Raw genomic sequence first — 22,241 nt, 5'->3', positions numbered from 1 at the left:
TTCTTTCCTTATTTGGTAAAGTCTGTTTTTGTTGTGTTTCGTTTTTTACCAAAAAAGGAAAGTTTGGGTTTTGGATGGTGTAATCCACCGTTTTTATCACCAGCGTTTAACGCATATACTACAAAGAAGTGTACAGTGTACCACCCCTCATATGCGGGCCCCACATGTCGGTTTAACAGGCATTTTTCCTTTTTTTTTATTAATTTAGGGTCCTAGATTCATTTCTTTTGAGCTTAGAGAAGCTCAAGGAAGCTTTAGGAGGAAAAAGAAGTTTCACCTATATTTCTCTTGCTAGGAAGAGAAGAGATGAGTTGATATTTTAGGGATTCTTTTAGGCTGCATTTGGTTGAGAGGATATCCTAGAATAAGAGGGGATTTCCCTTTTTGTTCCACCAAATAGCATTGCAAATATTTAAAGCTAGTTGTTCTAGGCTTAACAATTTATACGGGAATAACTCATTAAGCTAAGTTCTCCCCTATTCGCAGAACAAGGTAGAATAACAAAATTTACCCTTTTCACTTCCTAATATGTGCATCTCTCTCTCTTATCGAGTGAAATGAAAAAAAAAAAAAAAAACTTCCAATAGGTTTCTTATTGAAGGCAATTTTTAATGTTAAAAATAAAAAAAAAAACCCTTTTGCACACACTCTATAATTTATAATTGATGTTGTTGATACCAAAATTGAGCCGACCTAACCCACGTATAAGCCAATAAGGACACGTGGTGCACCAGGAGTCGGCAATAAGGCGCCTAAAGGACAAAAAGGCGGGAACAGTTGAAGATTGGGGCGTAACTTCCATGAGGAGTTAGTATAACTTCCACGATCATGGTTACAACCACTCCCCCCCCAACTACTTTCAACCAACTAATAATGTGGGCTATAAATAGTAACTTTGAAGCCTGCAATAAGGGTCTTCGCCCCTGCGCATAAAAGACCACCCTTATTTCCTCTACATTTTATTGCTTTTCTAGGAGTAGTCTAAATGTAATCTTTTTCTTTTCCGCATTTACTGCTTTCCTAGGAGTAGTTCTTGTAACTTAGATCTTTGGAGTCTATCTGCCCCATAGGTATCACTCCCTTCTAAAATATATTTGTAGTCTGTCTGCCCCACGGGCATCACTCCCCTGTTCTTGTACTCTGCCATTCCCTATTCAATAGAAAGTCACGTTCGGCTATTTGAGCTGACCAGATTTTGTGTTGTGCTAGCCATTCGGCTCATCTCCCGGCTTAATTTTCGACTTTTCCCGCATATTCGGCTCATCCTGCCGAAGCGAATTTACTGCGGAAGTTTTCGAACCCGGCTGATTCGATCCCTCATTGGCCTAATCGCTTGATCCTCTGTGGGCGCATACTTCGAGGGTCATACTCCGCTGCCGTCTCGCACCCCGACGTTCTTCCCGAGGAGAATTATTGACCGGGTCAAGGGTCGGGACATTAGGCACTAAACAATTTTTTTGGCACGCCCTGTGGGACACGTTTTTAGGTAAATTTATATTTTATATAAATTATGGCTGATGATAACGCCATGAATCTACGTAATAGGATTGTTCCTAGAAATTCTGGGAGTGATCAACCTAGTGATTCGGACAATGCTGGCGAATGTCAATCAGTTTTGCCAGTTGAAGGAGAAACTAGTGGACAGTCGGCTCATCAAAAGCCGAGTCTAACTCAGGCACTCGGCCAGATGAGCCGAGTCCTGCAAACTTTAGATTAAAATATCCATCAAAGTACCGCTCGACTAGACGCGGTGCTGGCCGCTATCACGGCCTATAATGAAAATATTGCACGAATAGAGCAATTATTGACTCGAAATGAGCAACCAATGACAGGCTTACAAAGGCCTATGATGACACCAGTGCTGCAAAATCCTGCGACACCGGTAAATGGACAGGCCCAATACCAGGGGGCACCATTCCAAGCGGCTTACAGACCGGTCGTCGTCAATACCGGTCAACAGCCGGAAATTACATGGGGATTGCCACCACCTCCGCCGATGGCAGCATACCACCCCCAAGATATAGGGGCTAGAGCTGGGGGGCAGGCCCCTAATGACATACAAGGAGCGAACCCTGGAATACAGAATTCTGGAGTTCCTCAAGGGCCAAATTCGGCTCAAGCACAAGCTCCGCTGTATGCTCAGATTAAGGAAGTCATTCGGAATACCTTCGGAGTAGGGGCTAGGCCAGCTATGCGGCCTATTTTTCAATCCTCGTATCCAGCAAACATAGATACAGAGCATCCGTATCCGGCAAACTGAAAAATGCCGAAGTTCGACAAGTTCTCGGGCGATGAGACCGAGAATACGGTCGAGCATATAGCCCGGTTCACGGCCCAATGTAGAGAAGCGGCCGCTGACTCATTTTTGAAACTTCAATTATTTAATACGTCGTTAACTAAAACGGCGTTTACTTGGTATACAAGTTTATCAGCCAATTCCGTCCAAGATTTGGACGAATTGGAAAGAAAATTTCATGAGCGATTCTATAGATCAGAGCCACAATTATCGATCGCCGATTTGGCTTTATACCGACAAATGTTAGGTGAAACGGTCGAAGAGTATTTGGACCGTTTCAAAATAGCCAAAACCCGGTGCTTTATGAGAATACCGGAATCAGAGTTCGCCAAAATGGCGTTAAATGGTCTACATTTTAAGATAAAAGACCATTTTGAAGATAAGTATTTTTCTAACCTATTTGATCTAGGTGTTCGAGTTGCCCAATACGAGCAATTTCAGAAAAAAAAAAAGTGAGGACGATCGGCTGCAATTGAGCCGATATAAAAACCAAAGCAAAGGCAAGGAGAAATCCTTGCTAGAAAAACAGTCGGTTTAAGAAGAGCCGAGCCAATCGAGTGAAAGTGAAGAATCGGCTGATGAAGCCGAGATATAGCCACTTCCTTTAAGAAGAATTTCTTGATAGAAAAGCATTCGGTTCAAGAAGGGCCGAACTAATCGAATAAAAGTAAAGAATCGGCTGATGAAGCCGAGATATATGTGGCTGGGATGATAAAGCGCCGTTTTCCTAAAGCCGACCAAGACCAGCGAAACTAAAGCTTGGGTCTCGGCTGTGCTTTTGAACAGTCGATTTGGCACCAATAGTCATCCGAATGTTCATTCGAAAAACTATTGGGGGGGCATTGTTGATACCAAAATTGAGCCGACCTAACCCACGTATGAGCCAATAAGGACACGTGGTACACCAGGAGTCGGCAATAAGGCGCCTAAAGGACAAGAAGGCGGGAACGGTTAAAGATTGGGGCGTAACTTCCATGAGAAGTTAGCATAACTTCCATGAGAAGTTAGTATAACTTCCACGATCATGGTTACATCCACTTCCCCCAACTACTTTCAACCAACTAATAATGTGGGATATAAATAGTAACTTTGGAGCCTGCAATAAGGGTCTTCGCCCCTGCGCATAAAAGACCACCCTTATTTCCTCTGCATTTTATTGCTTTTCTAGGAGTAGTCTAAATGTAATCTTTTTCTTTTCCGCATTTACTGCTTTCCTAGGAGTAGTTCTTGTAACTTAGATCTTTGGAGTCTGTCTGCCCCATGGGCATCACTCCCTTCTAAAATATACTTGGAGTCTGTCTGCCCTACGGGCATCACTCCCTTGTAGAATATACTTGGAGTCTGTCTGCCCCACGGGCATCACTCCCCTGTTCTTGTACTCTGCCATTCCCTATTCAATAGAAAGTCACGTTCGGCTATTCGAGCCGACCAGACTTTGTGTTGTGCTAGCCATTCGGCTCATCTCCTGGCTTAATTTTCGACTTTCCCCGCATATTCGGCTCATCCTACCGAAGTGAATTTACTGCGGAGGTTTTCGAACCCGGCTGATTCGATCCCTCATCGGCCTAATCGCTTGATCCTCTGTGGGCGCATACTTCGAGAGTCATACTCCGCAGCCGTCTCACACCCCGACGTTCTTCCCGAGGAGAATTATTGACCGGGTCAAGGGTCGGGACATTAGGCACGCAACAGATGTATATTTTGTTAATATTTTTTGTTGTTCTCGAGAATAGAGGATATCCCGGTATTAACTATAAGTCTATAACAACCACAAATTTGCATTTGAATGTTATTTATTTGTTATTGAGAATATTCCTGATAGTATTTAGATGTTTATATTGAAATAAGGTATTTGATGGACAAAAGTTAAGTAAAATAACAATTTTGTCCTTGAATATTGTATGAAATGTAATTCAATGTATGAGAATAGAGATAAAATTAATATACAAAGATATGATTATAAATATAGATATAACAATATAATTTCAATTTTATAATATAACAAATAATTATAATTAATATAATTACATAATTTTAAATATAGAAGAGTAGATTGCTTTAGAAATTTATTATGTTTTCAAATCACCATAGAAAAATTAAATTAGTGCATGTAATTATAATATTTATTTGAATTTATTCGAAATTGATTAAAATAGAGAATAAATAATAAGAGTCTGTAAAAACAAAAGAAATGAAAAAAAGAAATAGCAAAAAAAAAATAACCTTTTTTACTTCTACCATTAGAAGATGAGAAGCAGAGAGAAGCGAGTTAAAAGAGGAAGGGGCGACCCGGCAGCGAGGGCCGAGGGATTGGAGGCCAAACGAGGGACGAGAGATTGGAGGCCATGATGAGGTCCTTTTTATAAGAAGATAAGAAGCAGGAGTATGGAGCCATGATGAGGTGTGAGCTGGGAGGTAGGAGAGAAGCGAGTAGAAAGAGAAAGGGCGATGGGAGGTGGGAGAGAAGCGAGTAGAAAGAGGGAGGGCGATCCGAGGGATTGGAGGTCATGATGAGGTGTTTTTTATAAGAAACAAGATGCCAACATAAATGAGGAAATGTCGCATTCATGATCTAGCCTTCTTGGAAAAAAAAAATTCCAAACTAGCTTTGTTTTGAAAAAATATTCCTAATCTAATCTTATTTTTATTAGTCAGAAAGAATAAAAGAGGTTAATAATCTTTATATAAGTTTATGGGCTAATTAAGAGAAAAAAATATTTTTTTCTCTTTTAACAGTTATAAGTATTATTATTACTAAATTATAATAGAAGAAAATCACAGCGTAGATTTTTCCTCTCGCGAACCAGCCTTTCGCCTTCTTGCATTCTCAGCCAGATGGAATCTACGGAGTGCTGTAAAATCTCAGCCCTCAGTTGTTCGGCTAACCAAATCAAATTCTCTCTCGATACATTCCTCAAAAAATCCAGTTCGTGCCGATTCTTCCCCCAATTAACGAAGAGATCTTGGCGGAATTGCCACATATGAAATTGAGCACAATTTTGCAAAGAAATACCCCACTTGTTTCTCAAGAAAGAGATGGGAAACTTGCTCAATATCATTTGATTGAATAGTTACCTCAGCTCCTTGCATTTATTGCGATTCTTTCTCCACGAATATCATAATTGGAATAGTCTCATTACTCCGAAGAAGTCAATTTACGTTTTTTTCAAAAGAAAATAAAAGACTATTTTGGTTCCTATATATCTTATGTATCTAAATGCGAATTTGTATTCGTTTTTCTTCGTAAACAATCTTCTTATTTAAGATTAACATCTTCTAGAATCTTTCTTGAGCGAATACAGTTCTATGGAAAAATAGAACATCTTATAGAATTCCATATGTGAAACCGAGATAGTTACGTTTCAGAAAATTCTAACGATATTGCGGGGATACCTATGCTTCATTCTTCTGAAGGTGGGAGAAAAAGATCAAACTGATTCTGATTATTGATCAAAATTAGGGTTTGAAACTTATGTAATTTACTTCTTCTAGTTAACCCAAGAAAAAATGGGATAGATTTATGAGAAATCAAATTCAGTTAGCATAGGGTAGATTAAGATAGGACACAAAAAGAATTGATTTATGAGCCGTATGAGGTAAGAAACTGGATTTCATTTGAAGAAAAGGAGAGATTATCAATCTCGAAAAAATAGATAGAGAAAAAGCCGGCTATCGGAGTCGAACCGATGACCATCGCATTACAAATGCGATGCTCTAACCTTTGAGCTAAGCGGGCTCGCATAAGAGAAAAATAGCGTAAGAAATATTATATAGGAGTGTGTCGCAGCCCTCCTTTGCTCGGTTTTATCTTCATAGAAAAATAGTAAAAATAAATAATAAGAGTTTGTAAAAACAAAAGAGAAGAAAAAAAGAAATAGCAAAAAAAAAAACATTGACCTTTTTTATTTTTTACTTCCACCATTGGAAGATGAGAAGCATGAGAATGGTGCCATGAAGAGATGTGACGTGGGAGGTGGGAGAGAAGCGAGTAGAAAGGGGAAGGAGCGGCCCGGCAGCGAGGGCCGAGGGATTGGAGGCCAAGCGAGGGACGAGGGATTGGAGACCATGATGAGGTGCTTTTTATAAGAAACAAGAAGCCAGCATAAATGAGAAAATGTCGCATTCATCGTCTAGCCTTCTTGGAAAAAAAATTTCCAAACTAGCTTTCTTTTGAAAATATTTTTAATCTAACCTTATTTTTATTAGTCAGGAAGAATGAGAGAGGTTAATAATCTTTATATAAGTTTATGGGCTAATTAAGAGAAAATAATAATTTTTTCTCTCTTTACTCCTTTATATCTAACAACAATAATAAATATTACTATTACTAATGTCACGCCCCGACCCACCAATTTGGCCGGTTTGGGCCCGTACATAGACGCCGAATGAATAGAACCTTCTCTGTTCGCCCAAGGCTCAACAACAACAACAAACATGTATAAAGAAATGCCCAGAAAAAATTTCAATATACATGGCTTGCACGAGGGCAAGCAACACAAGCAAGTGAAAGTAAACTAACTAAAGCATTCATATATTGTATCTTGATTACTTTAAATCAAATACAAAGCTTACATAATTATTACATTCATTCTTCCAATATATATATTATCATCTCTGAAATGAATAATTTATATTTGCTTTCATCAACTATAAACAGATGAAATAAATAAGGTACAACTATACTCAATGGATGTCCACTATTTATGGAATGCTGCCCATACCATGATTCTCGATCACCCCGCACGAGCTAGAACCTGTATGGTTAGTGGGGTGAGAACTACTGAACGTTCCCAGTGGGTTTGGCTGCCGATCTCGCCGACTCACCAACTAGATTTATTCAGGCATATTTAGGCAAGAAAAGAAAGTAGATAGTAACCAGCTGTAACATGTAATTACTACAATACCTGTACCAAGCTGAAAGAGACAGTATATCACATATGGAATTTATGCATGCATGCTACTAATAATCATTACCCAATCAAACTGGTTAACACTTGTTAACCCGAAACTCAAAACCCAAAATCCCTCTAAATCGGGGGACTCGAACCACCCGAGGGACCGTCTGCTGGACAAGTACGTTAGTCCTTAGGCAAGTACGTTAGCCCATCATGTGACAACTCCGGAGTGCACTGCTTGGGTGGAGCGACCACCGCCAAGCTCAAAACAAATTATGTAAGTATGATCCAATCCTCACTTAGAGGATATACTGACAATGCCACACTTTAACTAGCTCTTTATGCTAGATTTACATGTCCAACTCTAGATGCTAATCAATTCATCTAGTTCTAATGCCACATATTATACAAGCTCATTGACTTTGTGTAACATTCACAACACTGGGTGCCACTCATGCAATCTATTCATAATGTCACTTTGTCAACTATTTCATAGTCCAACACAAGTTCATACATCTATAGGGTTCTATGTTTACTATTCACTGTTCACATGTAATTATGCTTCCAAGCATACAATTCGACCATATGTCATAATTAATCACACATCAAGCTCGACCCTATAATGCATGAATACTACTAAACATATACAATTCATGTATGCTCAAGAAAAGTGACATAAACATAATAGGTCATTCAATAACTTCGGAAAGCACCACCCACCTTTAAATGATGCCGGAATGCGAGAAATCCACTTCCCGCGATTTATGAACCATGCGATCCTCGCTCGCGACAAACGAAGCTAAAATGAGATTTTCCTCATTAGCGTGTCGTCGGCTCGTCGGAACACCAATCAGAGCTTTCCAACGCGTCCGTTCACCCTCTATTAGGTTTCCACGCAATCAATTCCAAGCTAGCTTTCCAATCTTCAAGCTGAATGCGTCACTAGCAGATTTTCTGCACCAAAAGCCCTCCTTTCAGCTCCAACAGCAAGAAGCCCCAATTCTGAAATCTACTCCACCAAATTCCCTATCAGCCACTACAAGTTCTTACCTAAATTCGAAGCTCCCCCCGGTTCTATTTCAGCTCAAGTCTTCTCTTTTCAGCTCAACACACCAAAAAGATCCAACTCCAAATCAACCTTCTCTATTAAGCTTCACCTAGGGTTAGAGAGAAGGAGAAGGAGAAAGAAATGAAAAGAAAGGAGAGGGAGAGAGGCTGGATACGTGGGCAGCTGCAGGGAGTGGCTGGGGTTGAGATAAGCTCAAAAATCTGCAACTTAACCCCTCAAAAGGCTAAAATTACATTGCAGTCCAGCAATTTACAATTCAGTCCCTGCAGGTTTACAATTCAATCCCTGCACTAATCAGCAGCCTGGCAGCAGCAATTGTAGCCCTTTTTGCACGTCTAGTTCACTCCGAGTCCACTCAAACACTTCCAAAACATGCTAAACATTATGCCGAAGCTACCAAGTAAGCTTGGAAGCAAAGTAATTTTATTTTGGCATTATTTTGATCAATTTGGTCAAAATTAGCAATGTAATCAAAAATCCGACATTTTTACATCCAAGCATCTCCGAAATTTGCCATTAACTATCATCGCGATTCCAAAATAATTCGGAGGTATTACAATTAACATTCATACCTCACTTTGATCGCGTAGATCAAAATTAGCGTTATAATCCGAAAATCCCCTTTCAAGTTCATTTCGCACTCGATTTGTGCCCGAATACTCAATTACCTCCATAAATCATTCCCACACGTCTAGAAACACTCTGGAATGATGCACGTCCAATTCAAACTTCACTTTAATCTTTTAGATCAAAGTTAGCATCGCAACCCGAAATTTTTCGTATATTACAATCTCCCCTCGTTAACAAAAGTTTATGGATTAATTAAGAAAAAATAATAATTTTTTCTCTCTTTACTCCTTTATATCTAACAACAGTAACAGTAATAAATATTACTATTACTAAATTATAATTTTTATTATTATTACTAAATTATGTGTAAATCATGCGGTTTAGATTTTCCTACTGCTGAACAGAAGTCTTTATAGCGCTTTTCGCTGGCGTTCTTAGCAGATGGAAATCTCCAGAGTGCTATAATATCTAGCTTAGCTGTTCAGCTTGAACTGAGGTACGTTTCCACTACTTTTGCTCAATTTTCTTATAAAAAAATTAGTAAAATACTATAAATCTATATAACATATAAAAGAAAAAAATAATGCAAAAAAAAAGAAAACTTTATATTCACATTGGAAATGAGAGCCATGAGCTGCTCCATGTGATGGTGGAGTGGGAGGGGGAGTGGGAGAGAATCGAGTGGAAAGAGGAAGGTTGCGGCCCTCGATACGAGTGGCGATGGATTGAGGCAAGCGAGGCGACGAGGGATGAGGATTTGATAGGTGCTTTTTATAGAATAAGATGCCAAAAAATGAGGAAAGTATCATCATTGTCTAGCCTTTTTGGAAAAAAATTTTCCAAATTGCTTCTTTTGAAATATTTTAATTATGTTTTTATTGTCAGAAGATGAGAGATTTCATAATTCTTATTAAGTTTATGGTCTATTAGAGAAAATTATAGTTTTTTCCTCTTGTATTACTTTATTCTAAAATAGTATAAATATACTGTTTATAAATTTATTCATTTATTTATTTAAATTATTGTATAGGAAGTCAACAGGTAGATTTTTTCCTATCGTCAGCAAAAGTCCTTTATGCTCTTTTTGCTTTCTTGCGGTTCTCAGACAGATGGAATCTTCGGGTGCAGATATGATAACCTATTTTCTGCTTTTGAGTGATTGTGTGTGCAAATTTTGCTCGTTTTATTTCTAGAAAAATACTAAAAATTAATATAAAGTCAGTTAAAACAAAGGAGAAAATAGCAAAAAAAAGATAAAATTGACTTTTTGCTTCCCATCATTTGGAAGATGAGAAGCATGGGCATGGTGCATATAGGTGTGAGGTGGACGGGTGGAGAGAGCGAAGGTAGAAGAAAAGGGGCGCCGGCACATGTCGAGGGAATTTGGAGCATGATGGTTGCCTTTTTATAGAAACAATGAGCCGAGCATAAATGAGGAATGTGGTTCATGGTCTAGCTTTTTGGAAAAATTTCCAAAGTTAGCTTTTTTTTGAAAATATTTTGATTAACCTTATTATTAGTCATGAGAATGAAGCGTAAGTATTCTTTTAATAAGTTTATTGGGAAAAAATTATGAAATTAAAGTGTACGTATCGAAATGCTCATAACGCTTATTCGAACTTTAGCAATTGGTTAAAGTGTCGGAGAAACGGATTGATAAGTGCGATCGATATTCCACATGTTGGAAGTCATTCGGTCCGAGAAGTGAAAGAAGTTTTAACATTCCTCGGCGTGATTTAAAAGTGAACAATGCGAAAGAAATAGTTGGGCAAGTTGCATTTAGCATTCCAACAATGTTGGAAGGGGAAAAAATGAGTTTAAGAGGTGTTAAAAAGGTTTTAGCATTGATCGGCGCAAAATAGAATCGAAAACGGTGCAAAACCAGCATTCTGGGCAAAGTGTACCGGTACAACCATCGAGTTGTCACCGGTACAGCTCTACAGACCGAGAAGAGTTTGCTCTCGGGTTTGAGTTTTCGCAGAAATGTACCGGTACACCCGTAGTGTGTACCGGTACACTTTGGTAAAATTCGAGGAATTTGCTTTCGGGTTTGGCTCTGCGTAATCGTGTTACCGGTGACAGAGTCCCGTGTATTGGTACACTTTGGTCTGGCAGCAAGGAATTGATCTGTTGCAAATACAAATATTTGGAGGGCCTAGTTGTAATTGTTGCACACTATAATAAACCCAACACTCCTCTCCTTCACAGCAAACACCCCTCCACTCTCTCCCTTTCATTTCTCTCTTTCTCTCTCTAGAGATCTTGCCGTAGAGCTTGGATGAGAAGGAAAAGCAGGCTTGGAGGAGATTTTTGAAGGTTTTGAAGGTGTAGAAGCTCTCCATCAAGGTGGACTTGGGGATAGCTTTTGGCTAAGGTGAGTTTAGGGTAAAAGCTCATCTAGGGTTTGGATTTCCACTATATAACTTAGAGTTTTGAGCTTCTCTCATGTTTAGAAGCTTTGTTGAGCTTTGTTCACCATGAAACCATGGTTTTTCTAAGGTGCTCTAATGGTGAACACCTAAGGTTTAAAGTAGATGCCCTAGGAATGCTTGGAAAGGCTTAGTGATGATGTTAGAATGCTTCCTAGTTGATTCTAAGCTAGTTTTTGCTTAGGAATGAGATCAATGTAGGAGAAAACCCTATATGGCATTGTCAGGGCATGGATTTTGGGGCTTTTGGCTCCGGTTGTTTTTGAGGTAAATTGACCTCTTGGAAATCTAATTAGGGGTATTCCCGACGTGTGGGACAACTCCGTTTGACATTACGAAAAGGTCTAGATGAAATTATTGAGAAAAAGCCTAATTTAGCTTCGTTTTGCCGCAGGCGAGGGAAGTAAGGCTTCAAAAAATTCTCAAGAAATTGAACCGTAGCATCCTTCTACAACCATACTAAGGATGGGTGGTGCACTACCGAAAGACTCTCAGAATTTCTTTTATGTCTAAAGAGTCCATATTTGAGCATATGTGTATTAACCATAAAAATTTGCATAGTAGGATTATATGTGAGCATTTCATTGCATGTTGTGAGTACAAATGCATGTGAATTACTAGCAAGAATGTGAGAATTTTATAAACCCTATTTATGCATGACAAGTGATAAGAACTTAGTGGACTCAGTAAACAAATGTGACATCTTGACATAGAAGTAGAAAGTGATATTGATGAGTGGAGAATGCTAAAATTGGAACACTTAGAAAACAAGCGTGGCATGTGTACAAGAACATAACAGTGTATATGACACTAGTGAAAGAAAAGAATGCAAGTAAAGGTGTGATAGTAACATTATGACAATTTCAACCTCAGAGTTAAGGGTCATATGTGCATTGTTTCCTTATAGTTAAGGAACACTACAACAAAAGTAGTTTTTAGTGGCGACTTTTTGGTGGCGACAGGCATTGTCGCCGCCAATGCATAGAAAATGGTGGCAACATTTATTTGTCGCCGCCAATGCATAGAAAATGCTGGCGACATTTATTTGTCGCCGCCAATATATATAAAATGGTGGCGACATTTATTTGTCGCCGCCATTGCATAGAAAATGGTGGCGACATCTAGTAGTCACCACTGAAACGGAAAATATAGCGGCGACAATATGTCGCCGCGATATATCCTTATGAAGCGCACCAGAACTTCCCTCCCTTTTTTTCACCACTCACCAACCCATCCCTTCAGAATGACAATTTTACCCTCACTTGTTTAACATCTATTACATAAGCTCTAGAGACTTTATTGTCTTTTTACATATAAAAAAAAATTTAATGAAATTACAGCTGTAAATAAAATTTTACATTGCCTATCTACTCTTTCTCTCTCAACAGGTTACCCATCTTCGTCCCCTCCGCCTCGCCACTGTTGTGTTCTCGAGAGCTTCCACAGCTGCGCCTTTGAGGTTCCAGCGCCCCCACGAGGGGCTTCCACAGCTGCTTCGCCGTGGGCAAACGCGCGCCGCCTCGTCCTCCCCTGCGGCTAGAAGTCATTGGTACCCGCCTTCTAGCCAAACCCGCAGGTGGAACCGCCTTTGAGGTTGGCCTCAAAACCCTAATCCCCCATCACCAACATTCTCCCCCGCGGCCAGAAGCTCATCTTCAAAGGTGCGTGCCACAAACCCTAGATCGCTCATCCTTGATATCGGTCGTGAACAGACGATCGGTGATGGGATAAACCGTAATCTCCACCGCAGGAAAAGTTCTCGTCGACAATTCGATTCAACATTTCGTAAAACTGTCTCCACTGAAGCTTCAAACCAGCTTGATATCGAGCTTCAGCTTGAGGTGGTGTCTCGACTTCCGCATGCGATTGCCTTGCACAGAAATATAAATTGAAGTTGTGAATCACTCTAGCTTTCTCATTGAAATCTAGAGGTAGAAAGGTAAGATCCTTGTTTCCATCTTCTTTGTTTCATCTCTTGTTTTCTGCTATTATTCTCCTTCCCACATTAAATGGTTATCATCATCATTTAAGTGGGAGTGTTAGGTTGGATCTTTGGGCCTTTCATTTTGTTTTAAATTTTTGTCGAGAATAAAAGTTAAAATAAGGGTTTGATTCTTCAAATCCATGTCTTGTATATAGCAGAATACCGCAGCGATTTCTATCAGGTTCAAAAGGCAATCCATGTTAGAATGTGATATAACCAGTTTTTTAAGATCGAATCGTGGAATTTCATCATATTCATATCAGGTTTGTGGGTTCGCGTGATCTGATTAATACATTTATAATGCTAGGATTGGCCCATGTTATAGCAGAAGCTGGAGATAGATAAATCAATTTATACCAGTAGGACTCTGTTTTTGTTCCTGCTGTTGTTTCAGCTGCTTTTGAAATAGCATTTTTTTTATAAAATACTAGAGTATTTTATATGAAAATTAACCCAAACTAAGTAGTAAATCATGATAATATATATATATATATATATATATATCCATTAATTTACCCTTTTGCTATTGCCTGCAAAGTATGTGATTTTTTCAATGTCATGGTTATCGCGATGGATCTCTATTCATGCATTTGAAGTTTTTGTTTTTATTTTGCTTTTTGTATTTTTTGGGGGGTTTTTATATTGCTTCTGCATTCAATCCGGTGTAAATTTGTAGTTTATTCTGGGAAATCGAAGTGTGTTAGCTAAATCACGGTGGATTGAATCCGATAAAGATTAATCTGATTCATTTTTTCGTAGTATTTAGTGTTTTGAGGTGTGCTCACATGGTAATTTCTTTGAGGAGCTATTGCTACTTGTTTTGCCGTTTTGAGATCACGCTTAAATGTGTGAATTGATCCAGTGTTCACAAGCTCGGGGCCAACTTACGGAGAAAAAGAGAATGAAACTTTAGAATTTGTTTCCAAAATCCTGCTCTTACAGTTCTATGTGATCGGATTATAATTGGTTGATTGTGTTTTTTCTTTATGATGAGTTTGTGATGGTTGGGACACTTGCTCACACAATTTGCGCCTTTTATCATCTTTTCTGGTGGCGCTTTTTTGTTCCTCTTTTGTGTGACTCTTTTGTTTAAGGCGTGAACTACGTGCAGAAATTTCAGCTTTTTACCTCCTGAGTATAACCGTCACTCTTCTGTTGCTGATTGGTTTACAAGGTTGGCATTGGCAACTTGAATTATTTCGTTTCGGCGAAATCTTAATAAAAATTGCATAGATTTACAGGCGCAGAGCTACGCCTTCTCTATAGCAAGCTTTGGGCCAATCTGGCCTCAGCTCTCTACAAGCTTTGGCGTCAACGAAGGCTTTATTTAAATGTCATTGGTGGGATGTGTACAATTGTGGCCAGGGATATAAGGAGGATGAAAATGGGTTTTTCTTAGTTAATCTCGATCGTGAATTGGCCACTAATACAACTGATCTATATATCTTGGCATCACAAGCTCAACAAGTATATTATGCCAAAGACATAAGAGATCCTAAATGGTTAGTTGTTGTCAAGACACAACCTCGAGACCTTTATGATGTGCCTACAATAGAAAGAAGTGCAAATGATCAAGAAGAGTCAACATCAACACCAATTCAAGAAAATGAGAACATAGGTGATTCCTATAGAATTGATGGTGATGAAGATCACAATGATTTATGTAATGTTGAGTTGGCTAGTGTGAAACAACCGTTGTACTCTAAAAGCTTAAGCTGTTAGAGAACGATGTTTATATAATTTTATATTTAACACTCCCCCTCACGTCTGGGCTCGAGACTTTTTAGTCGGCCCATGATGTGGGTTTGAATTAAATGGGAGGAAATTAATATGCTAGGAGCCTGGCGTGACTCGAACTCAGGACCTCCTGCTCTGATACCATGTGAAACAACCGTTGTACTCTAAAAGCTTAAGCTGTTAGAGAACGATGTTTATATAATTTTATATTTAACAGCTAGAGCTAATGTAGAAGAGATTGTATTTGATGTAAGTGAGCTCAATATCAATGTAGAAACAAACGAAAAGGACCTCTTAAACTATAATGATGATGACAATGATTCCTTTGCGAATAAAACTTGAGCCACCTTGCTCTTAGGTAATAATTTATTATTTGTTTGTCTCTTATATTTTTATGTGTATTTGTTGCTAATACTTGATTTGCTTGCTTTGAATTCATAATATTTGTTTATTTAAATAATTAATTATCTATTGTTGATAGGCAATGGTGGGAGAAAGCAAGAAGTCCATAGTACAAGTTAAAAAGTCTAATAGAGCCTCGACTTCATCACAAAGAACTATGGAGTGTCGATCTGAAAAACCATGGCTTAGATCACAATCCAAAAAATCAGAACCTACTCCACCTCTCAGTGAAGATCCAGATGCATCCACTCATATTCCTTCAACTATAACTAATCGGTCGTCATCTCCAACTATTGCTAATCCAGACACTAACACTACAGGTTTTGTTAAAGATTTAAGTTTTATTATCAATTAAATACTTCCTTACCTTTTCCCACTAGCAAATGTGCAAAGAAATCCTGTGATGCTGCTGCCAGCCAGCTGCAGGTCTGCTGCTGGTGCAGCTAGCAGCTAGTAGCTGCTGCTGCCAGCCAGCAGATGCACCTACATTATGTGCTGTGTGTTGTTGTTGTTGTTTTCAATTGTGCTTCCACGTTGTTCATTTATATTATTATTCAGATGTTTGATAGAATATCATGTGCTTCACGGCTGCTGAATTAGTTCCCCTGATAGTGGTCTTCTTAAACAGCAAGTTTTTTTTTTGTCTTTTTTCCTTTTTAAACTAAGTTCAAATGGTAGATTAGTTTAGTTACCTTGTTTTCGTTTGTATCATTTACTCTGTATCTTGTAATATGGTTAGAGAAATTAGGTGTATGATCAAGTTCATAGAGGATGGGATATTTAAATATATATGTAATTCTCTAACTTGAGGAGTTGTTAGTTTGTGAACAAGTCCATATTCTATTTGGCTCTAATTGTGATTAATTAGTAACTTGTGTTGACATTAGCATGCAGTTGATATACTACTGCAGTGTGGTGATCTTTCTTTCTCTTCGGTTTGTAGAAGTCATACATCTCATAATTATTTCTCCATTTTGAGGAATATTTTGTAACATTTAGGTATAAGCACAACAAGCTCGACTTGATTTGCTAAAGTTTATTTATTTTCTTTCTCAGACAAAGGTTGTTCAAAACTTACTACTATTTGGAAATGAAAATGAGAGAGATTTTGTATCAAGATGCTTAAGCAATGAAAAGCCATTGCAAAGATACAAAACGAGTGCTTGAGTAGATCGAGTAATTGCTTATTAATTAGGCTACTCGGATTACGTAATAACCTACCCTTAGGTTCTTCATGATCTTTCTACATATTGTCATGATCTAATGCCAAGGATAACAATAATTCAATTAATGTACTGTGTATCCATTCATAACAAAGTTATTTCTCAACTTTGAATAAATTTATGAGTAATTGCACTGCTAGTCTATAAAAGTTTTGCTCTAGTTTCGCTTTATTGCTTGGTCTTTTGATATGGACATGCGACATTTCCAATTAATGTTTCAGCTTTCACTTTTGTTGTTTGGTTACAGCTGATTGACATCATAACTATAATCATTCATTAAGTTGTACATTAATTATATGATTCACAATGTTGTGATTTGGTGTGGCTTGTTCCTTGACTGAGATTAAGATATTGTTAAGTACTAATAATTCCTACTATTTAAGAATCTACAATGAATTTACTATTTCACTAATATCTGTTACGACTACCTAACCTGAATGCTAATGACTTAAATATGATTAATATAAAATACAAAGGATTACTTTAATTAGTATTATAAATTCTGAATCAAATGGGCCATTAGGGTGACCATTGAGGGTAGCTGTAGCAACAAAAATCTTCCATGTTTTCTTGATGAATAAGACTTCCCTGCAATAGAAGTAGTAACAAATTAAGCAGCCGAGATCTGTGACAATAGATATAAAGTAAGGAATGGTTGTTAAATATGTCCAGGAACCTTGCTATTTTGCTCTTGAATTTGGTTTGCCAATATTTGGTCATGCAAAGTGAAAAATAATGGCATCAAGAATTTAGAAAACATATAGAACAACATGAAATCATTGAGTCGAGCAGAAACGAAACAGAGAAAAGAGGACCTATTATTGGTATATAATTAAATATTGGTATATAATTAGCATATGCAATGGAGATCTATCATGTTTAAATCTGTAAAAAAAACAACAATATTTCTATTTAGCACAAACTACATAAGTACATCACTCTTCATTATCTTCTATTCACCTTGCTTTACATTATGTTGCAGCCAAGAAGAAAGGGAGGGGACCTACTACAAATCCAAATGCGAAATCAGCTATGAAGGGGACCTCTTCTATTCAACTTGTTTACTGCGATATATAGATTTCACTAAGACTAATATAGAACACTTGATGAACTGCTTTGCACTAGCATTTGAACCAGCAAGCAGAGGTCCCCTGGTAGTATACACTAACCTTTGGGTTATAAAACCACATGTCATTTGTAATGTTGTTAATGAGATATTTATATACATCTAATTCTAAACCAAGAATAAGAACATAGGAAAAATTCACTTTTTCCAGTGAGGTCAAACCCACCAATACACGTCAAACCCTGTTGAACCAGCAAGTAGAGGTAAATCGAAGTCTCCCAGCACCCTAGCATGCAATTCAAAATCAGCTAGGAGCTTACTTCTTATTTCCACATTAAAGTATACAAAATTCACATAATTACTTCATTTAGGCCGCAATTCTCACCTAATATTGATCCAAGATCAATTCCACTTTACTTTAGGTTTGAATACACTAATTCTAACCCTGAATGACAACCAAAATCCCAGTCAAAAGGTCTCACACCAGCTGTGAACCTGCTGCAATCAATCATCAGAAATGGCATTAGAACCCTCACATAACTACATAGCATAGGTTAGAACCTCACTTCTATAAATTCCCAAATTGGAATTCCACTTCTTACTGATTGAAGTTCACTGAATTCAGCTTCCAAGCATCACAAAACGCAGCTCCAGGTGTTAAGAAACCTGCTGTAAACATGCTCCAAAACTGCATCAATAATAATACTTCTATAACACATATAGCATCTTATCTAGCTAAATTCTTACCTAGTATTATGCTAATGCTTGAATCCCTATCTCGATTCAGGTTGGAACATCAAATCCAACCTTTAAAAGCTTCCCAATCTCCGCCAAACAAGATCAATCGGTTCGAAGCATCCCTGCTGCGAGCTATGTTAAAAAAAACTGCATAAAGTCCCAACTAAATCATTCAATTAAGAAGCTACTAGGTACTATGCCTTTCAACAACTTTGGTTCAGCTTCACCTGGGATTAGGATTGCAAAATCTCAGCAAATAACTTCTATCAAGTTAATTTAAACCATCCCAAAATCAGCTAACCACAAGAAACATAATTTATGCTCCATTCTATTACTAACACATGAAACTAGTGAAAGATTATAAACCTTCCGGTAGTTTGCAATGCACTTTCGACCTTCCGGCAGTCTTCTCACTTCACACAACCTGCCAAAACCCTCCTACAACCCTTTAAAAGTTGTGGGTTCGCTCCAGTTGCCAACCCCACTCTTGAACTTCGCAATTTCGCCAAGTTCAGAGTACTACATTGCCTGCTTAAGTTTTTATAGTAATCAGTTGTTTTACATAAGTATTAAAACATTGTATATTATGTATGAAGGTTTGATCAATTTTGAATGGTATTATGATGTATTGTTGACTATTTGATCAAACTTTGTAATTCTACTTTCACCTGTTGTCAGCTTTTTTGAAGCATTTAGTTATTTGATTTGCTGTTCAGACAATACGAAGGGTTTTCTCCTTCTCCTTTTTATTTTCCGACATTCTGTTGCTGTTTCTTGAGGATTTTTGACATTCTTTTGCTGTTTCTTGGGTTTTTCCTGAGGTCCCTTTCTTGGGTTTTGTGGAGTTTCTGTACTTCTTAAGCATTAGCTACAGGTAGTTTATACATTATAGTATGTAATGATGTTCAATGTTGAGATCTTGTTGATATGAAACTTGTTGCCTTAGCAAACTTTTTGCTGATTTGGCAGAAATTGTGCAGTCCACCTCTCTTGGTTTCATGTCCTATCCTAGAATCAACAAATGCATGTTTAAGAGTCTTCAGGGTTGAGATGCTTACTGTCTTTATGCCTTTAGTCCTTTTTGATAATTATACTGTTATGTTGGATGCTATTTTGATAATTATACTGTCCTGCTGCTGGCCATCATATTTTCTTACTTTTACCTTCTTTGTCAAAGTCAATTTAGTTTGGGATGCTAACTGGTTGGTTTGAATGTTGAATATAGGGTTTTGGGTTTTGGTTCTGTGTTTCAGATTCGATGCTTTATTTTGGGTAAGTTGCAGATTCGATGCTTCAATTTAGTTTCAGATTCAATGCTTATTTTTACAAAAGCAACAACTAATTAGATTTGTTTTTTTATTTCTCATGTAGGGCCGAGATGTCTACATCCTGGTAAGCATATTGTCTACATCCTAGTAAGCTTATTTTCATGTTGTTGCCTTCTGGAATGCATAGATCAAGGATATGCTTCGTTTGGTTTTGTTTCGTTCATATTTAATTTGTCTCAGGCTTTACATTGTTTTATTTTAAGATTACTTGTCTTGGACTGTTCAGCTTCGTGTTTCTCTTTTGAGTTCTTTGTGTTTGTGAATGCAATTTTCAGCTTCCTTTTCAGCTTCCTATTTCTCTTTTGAGTTCTTTGTGTTCAGCTTCCTGTTAGCGGTTTAGACTTAGCAAATTATTAGTACTGGTGGGCTACGCCGTTACTTAGTTACAAAAACTCCTCTCTCGTCTCATCCTCGTGCGCTGCTGCTACTCGAAGTTTTTGGTTTTCGAAAGGTATTGTGTGATTGTAGGAAACTGTATGACTTAGTATTTGGTTAAATGAACTGAATTAATGTCGATTTCTGTTTGTTATATAGTTCATAGCCAACATTGTTATCTACTTTCTTGGCCTCTTTATTCTTATATTGTTTCCGTTATCAATTCAGGGATTAACAAATATTGAAAAACTAATTTTTCTTTACTTTTATTTGCAGATTTATAAGAGGTGGTGACAAGAAATATTTTGGCAGGTCATTGGCGAAGTATTGAATCAAGTTTAAGAATTTAGACATTTTGAAAACTTTACATTTGAAAACACTATTATTGTGTTTTGTTTTTTGATTGTGTTGGGTGATTGTATTAGGTGGCAATGCAATGATACTCTAACATAGTTCTTGTGAGACAATTTAAGGTACTTAGTTTGATTCAGTCTTACTTATGTTGTCCCAAACTTGTTTGGAAAGCTTTCAATATTTGTTACTTAGTTTGATGATTAGTTACTTTGTTTGATGATTAGTTCTTTTGAGACAATTTAAGTTACTTAGTTTGATGATTAGTTCTTTTCAATCCGTCTCTTTCCTGTAAATCTTCTTTGGCGTTAGCCATATAATCTTCTGGGAAGACATCATCGATACAATTTAGGATTTCTACTTGTGATTCTGTGGTATTGTTGTAAAGTTTTGGTCATTTTTAAGAGAATTGGCTCTCTTTTATAACTATATTAGTTTCTATTTTAGTCAATTTATAACTTAAATAATAATATTCTTATTACTAAAATTATTCTTAAAAAAATTATTTTAACATCAAAAATGGTTGGCGAACAATCAGTTGCCACCATAAAACAGTATTTTCGGCGGGCGACAATTCGCGCCGGATGAATTAATCCTAACTTTTAATCGGGGCGACAAATTGTTGCCAAACCCCAAATAACTCCGGTTTGGGTCGCAACAACTTTTCGGCTAGGGTTTTAATGGCGCGACCGTTAATGCCGCCGCTAATTGTAAAACTTTAGCCAGGGCCGAATATTGTCGGCCACCAGAAATAGTTTAGACCTCTGACGGGCTTTAGTCGGCGACATGCGGCAACAAATTGTTGCCGCCGAAAAATCGTTATTTAGTGCCGACATTTGCTATGCTCGGGGCCACTTAAATCTTTAATTTTGTATAGTTTGGAAAATGGATCTGAACTTGACATCCTTATAGTTAAGGATTGGATCATACTCACCTTATAGTCCTCTACTCCGAGGGTGGTAACTCCCCATCGCATTGTGCTCCGTAGTTGTTTGATCTAGCTGGGGTGTAGTAGTCTTCCCAGAGAACGTCCCGGTCTGGTGTTGTAGTAGTCCCCCGATTTTAGATTTGGTGGTGAGTTATTGTGGGCGAAACCTAACGGCGCTAGCCTAAGATTGGGCTTCTTGAGTCATGACCTTGCCAATTCATTCATCGAGTACTTATTGTTGCATAGGCATTATTTTAATTGGTTTCAGGCATTTAGCGTGGCATTCTTAAACTTGTTACTATCTATCTATTTCTGCTAATTATGCCGTAATTTAGACCTGTAGTGGGAAAGTCCTGTGGTCGGTTGTCGAACCCACGGAACTTTGTTGTATGTTGTCAACACTTCTCAAACTATTTCCTCAGAGCCCTGGACCCGAGCGAGCCGGCGGAATGATCGGGTGTAAAGGCATCGGCACGCCCTAATAGAGACTCTCGCTGAGTGGTTCCATTTTTAGTTGCGTCCCCGCTTATATATCATTCTCCTTTTTTGTAATTCTTAATTATGATACTATAGATGTTAACAGGAAAGAATATGTATAATGTATAAAAATATTTATTTTTAAATATGGCCCCATAAACGACTTGTTGAAGCATAAAAAAAGAGAGAGGAATAAAAGAAGAAAAAGAAAAAAGGGGAGAGAGAAAATAATAAATAGAGATGGTTTATGAGATCATCTATGCACCAGGTGCATGGATAAAATTTAAATTTTGAAAATATCCCATGCACCGGATTGCAAAAAAATAATACGTACGGGAATATAAAATAGCATATTAGTCTATTCCCTTTTATA

At 37.8% G+C, this 22,241-nt stretch overlaps 1 protein-coding gene and 1 non-coding gene across 3 annotated transcripts; one reads left to right on the top strand and one right to left on the bottom strand.

Moving 5' to 3' along the window:
- Positions 1-5,959: 5,959 nt before the first annotated feature.
- On the bottom strand, positions 5,960-6,032 carry TRNAT-UGU. The gene has a single exon. It is a non-coding gene; the product is annotated as a tRNA-Thr (tRNA).
- A 6,607-nt stretch (positions 6,033-12,639) lies between these two features.
- LOC109704232 lies at positions 12,640-20,683 on the top strand. 2 transcript variants are annotated; one of them, XM_020224998.1, is made up of 6 exons: positions 12,640-12,920; positions 13,010-13,198; positions 15,462-15,702; positions 19,635-19,681; positions 19,781-19,801; positions 20,389-20,669. In XM_020224998.1, the coding sequence occupies exons 3-6, from the start codon at positions 15,465-15,467 to the stop codon at positions 20,404-20,406; spliced, it is 324 nt and encodes a 107-aa protein (XP_020080587.1). In that variant the 5' UTR covers positions 12,640-12,920; positions 13,010-13,198; positions 15,462-15,464; the 3' UTR covers positions 20,407-20,669. The 2 variants fall into 2 exon arrangements, with proteins under 2 accessions (XP_020080587.1, XP_020080588.1); XM_020224999.1 differs by lacking the exons at positions 12,640-12,920; positions 13,010-13,198 and adding an exon at positions 15,157-15,338 and having other exon boundaries at positions 20,389-20,683.
- The last annotated feature ends 1,558 nt before the right edge of the window (positions 20,684-22,241 follow it).

This window comes from Ananas comosus, unplaced genomic scaffold (genome assembly GCF_001540865.1).
Source record: "Ananas comosus cultivar F153 unplaced genomic scaffold, ASM154086v1, whole genome shotgun sequence".
Classification (NCBI taxonomy): Eukaryota; Viridiplantae; Streptophyta; class Magnoliopsida; order Poales; family Bromeliaceae; genus Ananas; species Ananas comosus.
Note: the sequence above shows the minus strand (reverse complement) of the source record. Positions and strands in the feature narration are given on the sequence as shown.